Below are 13,083 nucleotides of genomic sequence, written 5' to 3'. Positions count from 1 at the left end.
CACAGTTAAGGGTAGCCGTATTTCAGGTGCATAGTAATCACATGTGGCCAGTGCCTATTCTGTTGGATAGCCTGCTCAACTCTAGATTAATATCAGTTATTTATAGATCCCCAAGATGAATTACAGGCTACTTTAATGAGTGAGTATAGGCTGCTTTTTGATGTATGATGTGTAATGAATGAGTCCCTGACATCACCAGTTCGTTAGATTAACTGCTGATTATAATTTCTGCAGAATAATCAACATAAAAATCTATTACTAATTAATTGATAAACATAGCAGTCTCTTAGAATAGTACATGAAATAATAATTCTGAGTTGTTACTTAAATTCCATAAAAGGGACGTTGGAATTGTTTTCTTTCCCAAGGATTTTAGTCTTAATATGTTGTTCAGTTAAAAAGATCAACAAAGTGTTGAACACCATGAAAAGAAACAAAATGGACAATATTGTCTTTTTTCAGATAGATCAGGTGCCTGTGTTACTGGAAAACTATGTACAGTTGAGTAGTTGTCCAAAAACATGTATATGTAAGTGGTGAGGATACAAGCACTAAAACTCATCAGAGACCAGGATGTATTGCTATTTGACAATCCAAAAAAGTGGGAAGGATAAAAGGAAAATCTGTAAAATCATATTGATAAAATGAGTAGACTTCTAAACAGCTTTATTTTGTAAATTTTGAAATATACACAGAGATGGAGTACGTCTGTTCCCCCTCCATACGCTTAAAAATTTTGGTGGAGTATTTAAATCAAACCCTACACATGTTATTTCACTCAGATATTTCAGCATGTATGTCACAATGATAATGTGAGATCAGCGATTCAGTGTGAGAGGGGACCGTACATGGGAATGAATACGTGTTTTTTGTAACGTAACCACCATGTTAATATTACACCTAAGAAAGTCAAATGATTCTTAATGTCAGCACGTAACTATAGTTGACCCTTGAACAATGTGGGTCTGCTACATTATATGTGGGTTTCTTTTTCAATCTATAGTTGGCCCTTTGTATCCCCTTGGTTTGTATGTGCGGATTCAACCAACTGCAAATTGAAAATAGTATTTTTCATCTGCAGTTAGGAATCTTCGGATGCCAGGGACGGACTGTATGCATTGTTCTATACCATTTTATATAAGGGCCTTGAACACCTGAAAACTTTGTTATCTTCAGGGTGTCCTGGAACTAATCCCCCACAGATAACCAGGGGACTGCTAAAGTTTTGGGGGAGTCAGAAGTTATATGCTGAGTTTTGACTTCTGCATTGAGGGAACCGTACCACTAACCCTTGCCTTGTTCAGGGGTCAACTGTAGTCTCTGAATTTTTCTAATTTTCTCAGAATTACCTTATAATTGATAGCTTGTTCAAATCAGGAGTATAACAAGGTTTAGATTTTTCATTTGCTTATGTGGCTTGTCTTTTCAGTAGCCATCACCCCTACATGTTTTCAGAGTCAAAACTGGGTATATTAATTGTATATTGCTATGTAATAATGTACTTCAACACATAGATGTTAAAAACATTTATCATCTCATGTAGTTTCAGAGTCAGGGATCTGGGAGTAGCTTAGCTGAAAGGTCTCTCATGAGGTTGCAGTCACCTGAAGCTTAACCCAAGATGGAGAATTCAGTTCCAAGGTGACTCCCTCCCATGGTCGCTGCAGGAGGCTTCAGTTCCTCACTGCATGGCCTTTCTCATAAACTGCTTAGGTGACCTCATGACAGGGCAGCTCCCACAGAGTGAATGGTCGAGAAAGGTAGAGGATGGCTGTCTTTTATGTCTTGTCCTCAAAATGTCATTGTCATTTCTGCAGTATTCCATTGATGCACAGGTCAGCCCTACTGAGTGTGAGAGGAGACTGTACAAGGCAATGAATTCTTAAGTGTTTTTTGCTTATTCTTTGCTCATTTGTATATTGTGGAGTTAATCTTTCTACCAAGAATGTAAAGAATATCAACCCATTGCCATATGCTGTTACATGTGCTGAAGTCACCAGGGGTCATTGTGGAGGTTGGCTACCACTGTGTGTAACAAAGTTCAGCCCTAGAAGTCTCTTCACACTTTTTGCTTATGCTATTCTCTTTCTTCCCTTAGATAACATAGTTTTTATTACTTTCCCTTTATTCTACCATTGATTCTTTCTGAAAATATAATACATAAAGCATAGCTTATATATATTTTTGCTCAAAACATAGCTTACTCTAAACTATGTCTGCACCTTGCTTTTTCACGTAATATATCCTATAGCTCTCTCCTTAGAAGTATGTGAAATCATTTCTCCTTTTTACAACTAAACACAGATTTCTTAGTTACATTTCAAAATACTGTGACGAGAATCCCATTTTGGATTTGAATGAAGTGTGTTTAAAATAATTAAAAGGAATACTTGCAGATAAAGGAATAAACCTGGAAACTTTTAACCCCAGGGTTGGCATTTTCATAATGGGTTTACAGCAGATTAGGAAGAAAATAGTGTGTGTTTGCTTTAAGAATAGTTGTACCCTTTCAGTTAAAATTTTTTTTTGAAAAATATTTTTAGAGAAAGGGGAAGGGAGGGAGAAGAGAGGGAGAGAACCATTGACGTGAGAGAGAACCATCCATTGGTTGCCTCTCATACACACCTGGACCAGGGACAGAACCTGCAACCCAGGCATGCACCCTGACTGGGAATCTAACTGGCGACCTTTTGCTTTGTGGGATGATGCTCAACCAACTGAGCCACACCAGTCAGGGCCCTTTCAGTTTTTATTGAGGAAAACAATGCTATTTTGAGTTGGAATTTCTTAGAATTATTGATGGCAACAGACTACAACATAGAGCCTTAATTTCAGCCTTTTTGATGATATGTAAGTTAATATTTATATTAAATTCCACAATGTGTACAAAATACTTTTTAAACTAAAGCTCTATACCTGGGTTCCAAAGATAGTTCCTAATTAGTTGTGATGTGTTGACCTTGGGTAAGTTGCTTAATCTTTCTGTATTTGAAATAGGGATTGCTGACGAGCTTAGTTTTCTGTCCATGTATTTATTGCCTGTAGTCTGCTCATTTTTGTATTGAGGAGTTCGTTGTTCTAATTTCTAAGAATTAGAACCCATTGTCAGCCTATACATATTTTTCCCCCTTGATTATATTTCCATACCAGATTCTGGTCACTCCTGTTCTAAAATTCAGTTACAAAATATAATCCAGGATTAATGTGGTGTCTTCGAAGATGGTTAATCTGTGTAGTACCTTTTGCGCTATCTCTAAGTCTTAAACTACTAAGATAGCATTTAAGAAACTTTTGCCAGTTTTTTGTTGTATTTGGGAAGAGGATTAATAGCTTAAAAATAGTTAAGCAAATTTTACTTCTGTCATAAAAAGATGCAGCTGCTTGCTAGGAAATAAACTGGCTATAAATACAGGCATGTCCCATTTAGTGCTGTTGCATGTGGGGTTGAGCAGCCAGTTCAGCAGAGCTGGCTCACACCTTGAAGTCAGCCTGTGAGTGTCTACTGTGCTTCAGTTTGAGAGGCACTAGATAACGCGTTGACTTTTTTTCAATAGTTGTCTCTCTGTCAAAAGTATGCTATTTACCCATAGTCTTTTGATTAACAGCAGGTAGTTTGAATATTTTTGAAAGAATTAGTCAATGTGTAATTATTTAAAAAATTTAAATACTAGCTAGATATTAAAATTCAAGTTTTATTGCTACTTTAAGCATTAGATCTAGTTAAATACACCAATAGGACAACTGTAAAGTATTAAAGATGGTAAAGACATGAAGCGAGAAATCCTTAGTTGTTTGGGAATGACGGGTAATAATAGTGTCTGAAGGATTTCTCTATAGGAACTGTGATCTAGTGACCCGAAATAGTATTCTCTTTTCCAAGCACCCAGCCCCAGTGTTAAACAGGTCCACCATTATTAAAAAGTTCAATGAGGAACCATTTTGGTGTTACCAGATTCCACATGATTGGTAGGACTTCAGATGATGGAAAAGCAAGCTGTTGTCAAATGTCAAAGGTGTGTTTGAGGTCTGTAATGAGAGAGATTATGTAATTCTTTGCTACCAGAGTCCATTCATATGGTGACAGATAAAAAGGTTCAAACCTTTAGGTGACAAACACAGTGTTTTGGGAGAAAGACTTGGGAGCTATTATTTTTATTCGTTGATTTTTGACTCACTTGAGTTTTACCGAACATTAGCAGTACACATCTTTTGGCAGTTGGGTTTGAAAACACTTGTTAAATTGTTCATTCTTCTCTACTTCATTGACATTAAAAGGGGAAATAAACATTCTTGTGTCTTTGTTACACAGCTTGTATCATGTGTTTGGAGGGCAGAGAATTAATTGTGCTATAAAAGTATTTTGTTAAACCTGCCTCTTTTTCTTATCTATTTTAGGGTCGGTGTACCAACAGTACCCTCAACAGGCTGGTTATGGTGCTCAGCAGCCGCAGGCACCACCTCAGCCGCCACAGCAGTACGGTATTCAGTATTCAGGTGAGCAGGTGTCCGTAGGGAGCCGGCGCGTGGTTTTCAGCTGTTGCTATACTCACTTTAACCTTTAATCCTGTCCTCTCAGTTCCGTGATTTGTATGTAATACTTACACTGTCATAGAAGGTAGTAAGTATTTATTGATTTGGGAAATAACATCGGTTTTATTTATTTTTAAAAATATTTTGTAGTAAATCAACATTTTGATTTTTCAGTGGGCAAGTAAACCAGTCATAGTAGATGATTCTGTAATAACTCGTAGTATTAAAAAGTTTTTTTAATACAAAGCTATCTCCTAATAATGTGATCAGTTTGCCTCTGAGGGGACTTAGAATTGCAAAAATGCAAGATTTTTTCCCTCTGTTATATGTAACTCAATCCCAGGATACTCTCAGTGCTTACAAAAATATTAATAGTTCCCTCATATGTGGAAAGGTAATCTTAATACAGGCAAAAGCATGGGCAAAAGTAGGTTTATAGCTGTTTGTATGGAAAAAGACATACAGGTTATTATGATTATTACAGCATCTTTATTAATGCTGTGTTTCGTGTATTCATAACTGTTAAACCTACTTTTACCCACCTCTGCAAACAAGAACCAAATTGATCTACATAGGTTTTTAAATCTCCCAAAAGTATGTAGGAATACCAAAAACAGCCTCCCCCACCCCCCGCAAAAAGAAAAGAATTACGTAAAACCTAGTCCAGGCAATTAAGAACATTAAATATAGTTGTTTCATATAGGCATCTTGGACATTTTGTTTTATCATCTGATCATTGAAGATTATCCATACTTAAATATGGTAAATCTCTTTATTTTAGCTTTGAACATAGTGATTATAATTCAGGTAATTTTTAAAAGCATTTGATATTTTGATATCAAAATATCAAAATGCTTTGATATTTTAAAAGCATTGCAGATCATTCTAGAGTGCAGCCAAGGTTGGGGACCACTGATTTTTTTTCCCACCCACTCATTTTATAAATGAAGCAACTAGGGTTGAAAGAGGTTGTGATGTATTGAAGGACATGCAGCCTTTCAGTGGGTTGCTAGATCACCCAGGGCACTTGACTTTCCAGTTAATTACTTCCCTGTATCATTCTGCATTCTCAAATTTAGACCAGGGATTGGCAGACTTTCCTGCCAAAAAAGGCTAGATAGTAAATATTGTATCCATTGTGGACCATGTGACCCCTTGTCCTGTAGTATTTATTTATTCCAAAAACCCAGAGAATTTCCATTTCTTGCAATTTTTGGTGTTCTTCACCCAAGTTACTCATTTTTTAAGGAAGGGGTATCGGCTTGAGGGAGATTAGACATGTCATGGGGAAATGTTGTCACGCTGAGGTCAGAGACTCACATTAGGTTGCTAATGAAATGGCATCTTAGGCCCTTAGAAGTTAGTCCCTCTCTTAAGAAATAATTAAGGATCTGGTTGGTTGCAGACTCAGTTAAAAAGCCAGTTTAGATTTCAGTTGCCAGGATGAAAAGGCAGTCTTTTTTTTTTTTTTTCTTCTCAGTGTCTTAAGTGGAATAGACATTTCCAGTATAAAAGCTGAGTCCTTTTTCTCCAAAATCTTATATTAAAAAAATTAAGTTAAACATTTTATGTAGAAGATAGGAGAAATTGTATGACATTCAAGATTTGATCATGAATTGATTTCAGTTTAGTGTTTAGATACTATCATAAGTGAAATGCATTAGGCATTTGATTTAGTTATTGAAAATTAAGCTTGCTCTTGATGACTTTAGTCAGGGTCTCCACTCTGAGTAAAATTTAGTTTTTTTGAAATTGTCTTTGTATTTCTGATCCTACTGGTCCTATTAACTTGAATTTGATTGGGATATATGGGAATAGTCAACTCAGTACTCTGCTTGGAGACTCTTAAGTGGTGGTGGTAACCTTGGACCATTTTGACAGTGTTGGTTTGCCAGTTTCCCTCTGACTTTTTCCAGTTTTATTCATGGACTGTGTCAAAAAGATTTCTTTCATAGTAAATTTTGAACCCAGGTTCAAGGTGAGTTCAGAATATACTCAAATTCATTCAATCCTTTTTTTTTAAATGCAGGGTTGTACATATTTTAATAATTTTCTTATGTATCTGGTATTTAATGCTGACAGGATTCCAGTCAATGGAGAGGTTTCATTGCAAGTAGCTGCAGGTGTGTTTCATGGTAGAGATAAAAAAGTTTTCAGTGAAGCAGACTTTTTCTTTTAAAAAATTTACATCCTTAGTAAATAATGAATACAGATGTTAATTTTGTGGGGCAATATGGTGTGCTTTTTGTGTTATGTTGTCACTGCTAACTCATAATTTTGAGTTGTGAAGGCAAAACAGATACGAAATCAAAAAAAAAGTGAAAAATTTTAAGGGTTGTGAAGATGGGTACTTAATGTTTATTCTTAAATGGCTTAGTTTTTATAGAGTGACTAAAGCATCTCAATAGCACAATTAGATGTGTTTGGCACCATTTTTCATTTTAAAATATTTATTCTCTACAGTGTATTTTTATTTGGTACTGTTAAATAGGTCTTCCCTCAAAACCAGGTTAATGACTAGTTCTTGCATTACTTCTGGCCTTTATCATTTGAGCATCTCCTCTATAGAAATTGTGCTAGAACAGGAATTTGCTCTCAGGGATTATATAGTCTACAGGTAGTTGTAATGAAGAAGTGTATGTAATAGTGGTTTCAATTTAAGATGAGCAGGTTTAAAAAATTTTACTTTGTGATACCACTTGGTCTGGAAATATATGCTAGAATTTACTATTCTACTTGTTATGTAAATGCTTAGGATTAAGTTTGTTAAATTTATCATTTTTGATCCATAGCAGTAAAGACTAATTCTCTGGAAAATTTTTAGCAACAGAAAAATAAGATATATACATTATTTATTTTGCCTTTTCAGCAGGCTATAGTCAGCAGACTGGACCCCAACAACCTCAGCAGTTCCAGGGATATGGCCAGCAACCAACTTCCCAGGCACCAGCTTCTTCCTTCTCTGGTCAGCCTCAGCAACTGCCTGCTCAACCGCCACAGCAGTACCAGGCGAGCAGTTACCCTCCACATACTTATGCTACCCAAACTTCTCAGCCTACTAATTATACTGTGGCCCCTGCTTCACAACCTGGAATGGCTCCAAGCCAACCTGGGTCCTATCAGCCAAGACCAGGTTTTACTCAGCCTCCTGGGAGTACCATGACCCCTCCTCCGAGTGGGCCTAACCCTTATGCACGTAATCGTCCTCCCTTTAGTCAGAGCTATACCCAGCCTGGACCTGGTTATCGATAAAGAGGCTCAGCTACACTGATGAATGTAGCTGCTAGCTATTTGCCTCCCAAAAGACTCCAATACTACTATTTTATTTTAATTTGTATTGAAGTTCAGAAATTTAAAAAGCAGAGCATTTTTTATGATATCATTGTTGCTGTTAATTGAAAGTATAATTTGCTGGAACACAACAAAGACCAAAATGAAAGTTTTTTCCTTCCCTGCTTAAAAGTGTAGCAGCTTCCTAGTAATTTTGGAACACTACTCTTAATGTTTGTGTAAAGTGATTGATTTTCTAGCTTGCCTTGTCCAGAGGTTATTAAAATGCTAGGATGAAGTTGGCTTTTTACAATTAATATGATGTACTAAAAGTAGATCTCTTTGAGAAGACTAGATATTATGTATAAAATGAAACTGATAGGTTAATAAAGATGATTGAATCCATTTAGTGGTGTTGTAATTTAACTTAGTCACTAACATTATGTGTACATGAGGGAAAAAAAGCAAGAAACAAATCCTATTGATGTTTTGTCAAAATGAAGTGCAGATGGTTCACAGAAACACAGTACTGTTTGATTTTTGTCCTGACTTGAAAGAAATGCATTTAACAGTCATTGGCTTAAAACAATGAACTTTAAAATAGATGTCACAGGAAGATAAATATTATATATATATATATACATACAGTGTGTATATACACGTGTGTGTGTATACACACACAAAACCGGTACAGTTTTGAAAGATACAAGTTGGTTTTGGTAGATCTTGAATAACTGTGATTTTTCCTTATAGAGGTGAACTATTCAGAAATAAAGAACTTAGCCTTAAAAAAAAAACCCTACATTTCTTTATTGCAGAGTTTCTACTTGTTTGAAACTTAACAAAATGTAGCATTGGTAAGATTGAAGCATGTTGAAAGGAGTAAGCGCAGGGTCCTCTCAGAGTGAGAACAGCAATGCAGCATTCCCACCTCCCTCCCCAAATGAAGAAATACCTTTTTGAATAAAGGTGAATGATTTTTCTGTACAGGTGGAGTTAGACTATGAAAACATCCTTTGATACAGTCATTTCTAGAAGTCTTATGTGTCAAAATGTAGGTATATCCCATAAAATGATAGCAGTTTCAGCATGTTATCTTTTTGACACATTCAGTCTCGGCATACAGTTTGTTTAGAATTATACTAAAAACAGTATGAAGACAGTTGCTTGAAGGCTTAGTTTGACAGTACATTCAGACACTGATTATGAGTAGAGTAGGAAAAAAAATGTATTGTTGAAACAATGTATCATTCTTCATTCCATTTTTAGCTGAAATGAAATTTACTAATTCAACTACAACCTTTTTAATAATTTGCAAATAGTTAAGGAATTGTATAGTCACATCGACGTTTATTTAAATGCTTCAAAAAAGTTATTCAACTGTTGCTAAAAAATTGAGGTTTACATAAATGTGTGAATATTGGGTTCTTTTCTCCTTAGATATATACTGAAGATAATTTGATCTAATAAGTTAAACCAAGTAGAGATTTATGGAATCTCTACTCTTATTAATTCACCAATAGGAAGAATACACATTAGTAAAAGTAAATATTTAAAAAAAAATGTATATTAGTTTTTGATGTTAATTTTGTTATAAAAGTATTTCAAAACATTACAACAGTGTGATAAATAATATACAAATGATCTCTTAAAATACCATGAATAGGGAGCCAGCTTCCCCAAAAAATGTTAATATCTTGCTTTCTAAAAATGACTTTGTAAAACTTGATAAATATTCTCAGCAATCTTCCTAATAAACATCTAATATTGCCATCAATTAGATTTTAAACTTTTATACATAGTAAACAGAACAGCTTCAATGAATGTGACACACACTGTAGCATTTGCAATTATATTTTGCCACGATGAAACAGAAGGCACTTGCGATCATGTCTGCGGCATCTACCATTTCCCAGGGATTGTGGTCCCGCACTCATACCACTGAACGTAGTTGATATGGGTGTAACCGCCGATTTCTCCAAATTGAACAGGTTCCTGGCGAACTGCTCTGAAATAGCCTAAGAGGGAAAATTAATTATTATAACCGGTGTTATATTTTTGTCCTCATTGCTCATAGACCAAGTGGTTGAAGGTTACAGTAGGTGAAGCTAAGTATTTTAGGAAATGTGTAGCAGCAGGGGCCCTGGTATCTTTCCTGATGTAGTAATGGGGGGCTAAACATCAGGGGCACCTGAAACCCCTCAACAAGTTAGGATGGGATGGTTGGTAGTGTTTAGGAAACAAAGCTGGAAAGGGGCAGGAGTCAGGGCTTTTGTGTTTTTTTGTGTTTTGAGTGTCATTGACCACATTCAGTATTCTCTGTCTCATGTGAAAGTGTACTTTCTGCACTAATATTGCAGACTCATGGTCTGTGAAGAACTGACCTGAGTAAAGCTGCTATATTTATTACAGTGTTAAGAAGCGAAGGATAGTTCTAAACTTGCTAAATTTCTAAGAATTAAACTTAGGTGAAATCTTCAAGGAGCCTATACTAAATGATTAAGAATTTCTCTGTGAATGTAAAATATTATAGACATACACACAATTTAGAGTATGAGTATTCCTGTGAGACAGCAGTTTCAACTTCCTGTTTATGGGTTCGTAAGTCTTACTAAGGCATCTTTTACTGTGGTGGGTATTTTTAAGTGCCAGTGAACAGAATGTGTTTCTGAAAAGACTAATCAAACAAGCTAAAGCATTTAATGAACCTCTTGGTGATTCCTGAGTAATATGGACATTTAATTTACCCTCTCCTGCCCTGCCTGGGCAAGAATTAAATTAATTTTCATCTTTTTAATCTTCATTAAGCAGCTTAGTGCTAATGTGTCTTCAGCATTATAGTGGTTACTCATTTCTTAACAGAATTGTTCTATTTTAATTGGATTTATATAAGTAAGGCAAATAATACCATTTGTCCATTTGTGGTAATCTATACAATTTTTTTTAAGGGAATAAAGAAATGCCATATGAATGATTTAAGTTTAGAAAACACTTTTTTAAATTGATGTAGAACTCATTCCTTTATGACTGTGTGTAACTTTCGTTGGCTCTAAGGAATAGAGTCTTAAGGTCTGGGAGCAAAGTTTTAAAAACTGTCATTAAAGTCTTCATACCAAGGGCTTATGAAAGTTTTTCTTTCTAGTCAGATAATTATAACAGTAGTACTATAGAATTATTTTTAAAGTGATTGCTTTCTCAGCTTGAATTCTTTTTGGGTTAATTTTTAAAACTCTCTTGCTTATGAGGAGGCTTAGAAAACATACCTTCTTTTATGGGTAACTGGTCAGAAGACAGTTGTTGTCCCGTGCGCCCGTCTAAAAACGAGTCCACAAATTGGCAGTGATCTTCTCCATGGCCTCTCTGATCACCTATGTTATAAAATTTTCCTAAAGAACCAAAATTTAAAAGGATTGAAAAATGTTACTTTCTTTGATATAGGGCAGTTTTGAAATAATCAGGTAATTTCAAATAGTCTTTCCTATTTTTGGACTCAGCCCCCACTTTCATTCTACTTCAGGCCTCTTGGCTTACCTATGAAATAGTCTCCCAGCTGATATCCCTGTTTTTAAATTTGCCTATTCTTCTACCCTCCTCCCATCTCCTGCATCTTTTAAAGATGCTGCCCAGGCCCTGACTTGTGTGGCTTAGTGGGTTGGGTATCATCCTGAAAACCAAAAGGTCATCATCAGTGCAATTCCTACTCAGGCAGGACACATGCCTGGGTTGAAGGCTGGGTCCCTGGTTGGGATGTGTGAGAGGCAATAGATAAATGTTTCCCTCCCTCCCCTTCTCCCTCCTTTCCCCTCCTAAAAATAAATAAAATATTTTTTAAAAATGCTACTTAGATAATGTTACCCCCTCCATAAATCTTTCCAGCAATCTCCTATTGCACTCAATAAAGCCCAAAGTCTTACCTGGCTTCAAAGCTCCACATGATTTCACACCTGCCTGCCTTGTTTTCCTCTTACTAAGCCTCAGCCACACTAGTGGAACTGGCTAGGCTCGTTCTGCCACAGGCCTTTGCATTTCTCTTCCCTCTGCCTCTAGCTTTATCTCTAGATCTTAATTGGATGGTGCCCTCTCACAGTTTTCTTGTTAGCACAAGTGGTACCTTTTCCTAACCATTCTAACTAAAGGAGCTTCCATTCAGCTGTTTTTTTCAAAGCACTATGTGAAATTCTTAGTTATATATTTGTTGTCTGTCTCTTCCAACTTGATTGTAAGCTGTAAGAAGGCTTGTTTGTATCTTGTTTGCTGCTTTGCCCCCAGCACCTAGAGCAGTGTCTGAATAAAGCAGATACTGTTTGTTGAATGGTTGAGTAGATGTCTACCTTTTTATGTTGGGGCCAGACTTAATATTTTTATTGTATGAGTATAGAAGAGAAAATAACCAACTGAGTCTGGAGCAAGGGGTTATAACCCTTCCAGCCAGGGGTTGTAATCTTGACCTTGTCTCCAGCAGACTTCAAATTTTAATTGTCATATTCCTTCCATGGTTACTGTTAGATACAGCCATTTTATTATCAGTAGGGGTTTTTATCCTTGGTTGACTGTAACAACAATTGGGCTTGAATGTGACTAGTGTCTTCACAGTCAAGTTTGCCACGATGGCCCTGTTCAAATTGCATTTCCATTATTTCCCTTCTAATAGCATATGTCTCAAATCCTTGTTTTCTAGGCTAAGTATTTCAATAACATCTTGCCCAAAAAGAAAATCTGTATTTACATCATACCTTAGTTTCTGTCCAAAGAAAAGGCCAAGTTACAGAATGCTGCAAAGCATATTCCCTGAAGGACAGTACTCAAAACAGCTGGTAGTCTTGCTTACCTGAGAGGGAGTCGCTCAGATAAATCTTGTATCTGAGAGAGTTGCACAACTGCACCCCTACAAACTTTTTATACCATGTCCTTTTGACGTACTGTTTGCCCTTACATTCTGAGTAAGAATCTGAACTAAAGGGCCTTTCTGTCCAGATGGCATCTCTTCCTCCTGCATGAGAAAAGTATATGGCTTGAGTTTAGTATCTGTCTTTGAGCACTGAAGAGCTGTCCTAAAAGCTTAAAAAACAAAAAAAAAAGTTTGCAGGGTTCACTGCCAACTTCTGATACGAAAGCTAAATATTGGAGCCAAAAATAGGAGTTTAAAAATACATAAATCCCCCAATTATGTTCCTGTCAATAGTGATATAAATCTTAGAGGAGTAGTTTTAGCATGGAATAGCCTCTGCAGTGCTAGGTGTAGACAGTATCCTGAGGAAATTTAGGTTTTGTTTTGCAGTATAT

General features: G+C 36.1%; 2 protein-coding genes across 24 annotated transcripts in view; one reads left to right on the top strand and one right to left on the bottom strand.

The window, feature by feature from the left end:
* The window catches only part of TFG (trafficking from ER to golgi regulator), a 35,838-nt gene extending 27,633 nt beyond the window's left edge, over positions 1 to 8,205 (top strand). For 2 of the 4 annotated variants that reach the window (XM_053918298.2, XM_053918300.2), the window contains exons 7-8: positions 4,396 to 4,494; positions 7,403 to 8,205. In XM_053918298.2, the coding sequence (XP_053774273.1) occupies positions 4,396 to 4,494; positions 7,403 to 7,782 (479 nt within the window). In that variant the 3' untranslated portion in view covers positions 7,783 to 8,205. Of the gene's footprint in view, positions 1 to 4,395; positions 4,495 to 7,399 lie in introns of all 4 variants that reach the window. The other 2 variants (XM_053918297.2, XM_053918299.2) reach the window with 1 other exon arrangement.
* Positions 8,206 to 8,654: 449 nt separating this feature from the next.
* ABI3BP (ABI family member 3 binding protein) overlaps positions 8,655 to 13,083 on the bottom strand; it is a 246,227-nt gene continuing 241,798 nt past the window's right edge. For all 20 annotated transcript variants that reach the window (XM_045193486.2, XM_045193488.2, XM_045193493.2 and 17 more), the window contains 3 exons: positions 12,629 to 12,790; positions 11,064 to 11,186; positions 8,655 to 9,818 (listed from right to left, as the gene is read on the bottom strand). In XM_045193486.2, coding sequence (XP_045049421.2) covers positions 9,703 to 9,818; positions 11,064 to 11,186; positions 12,629 to 12,790 — 401 coding nt within the window. In that variant the 3' untranslated portion in view covers positions 8,655 to 9,702. The remainder of the gene's footprint in view (positions 9,819 to 11,063; positions 11,187 to 12,628; positions 12,791 to 13,083) is intronic.

The sequence above is a fragment of the Desmodus rotundus genome, chromosome 2 (assembly GCF_022682495.2).
Source record: "Desmodus rotundus isolate HL8 chromosome 2, HLdesRot8A.1, whole genome shotgun sequence".
NCBI lineage: Eukaryota > Metazoa > Chordata > Mammalia > Chiroptera > Phyllostomidae > Desmodus > Desmodus rotundus.
The sequence above is the reverse complement of the archived record's forward strand: the minus strand, read 5'-3'. Positions and strand labels throughout refer to the sequence as shown.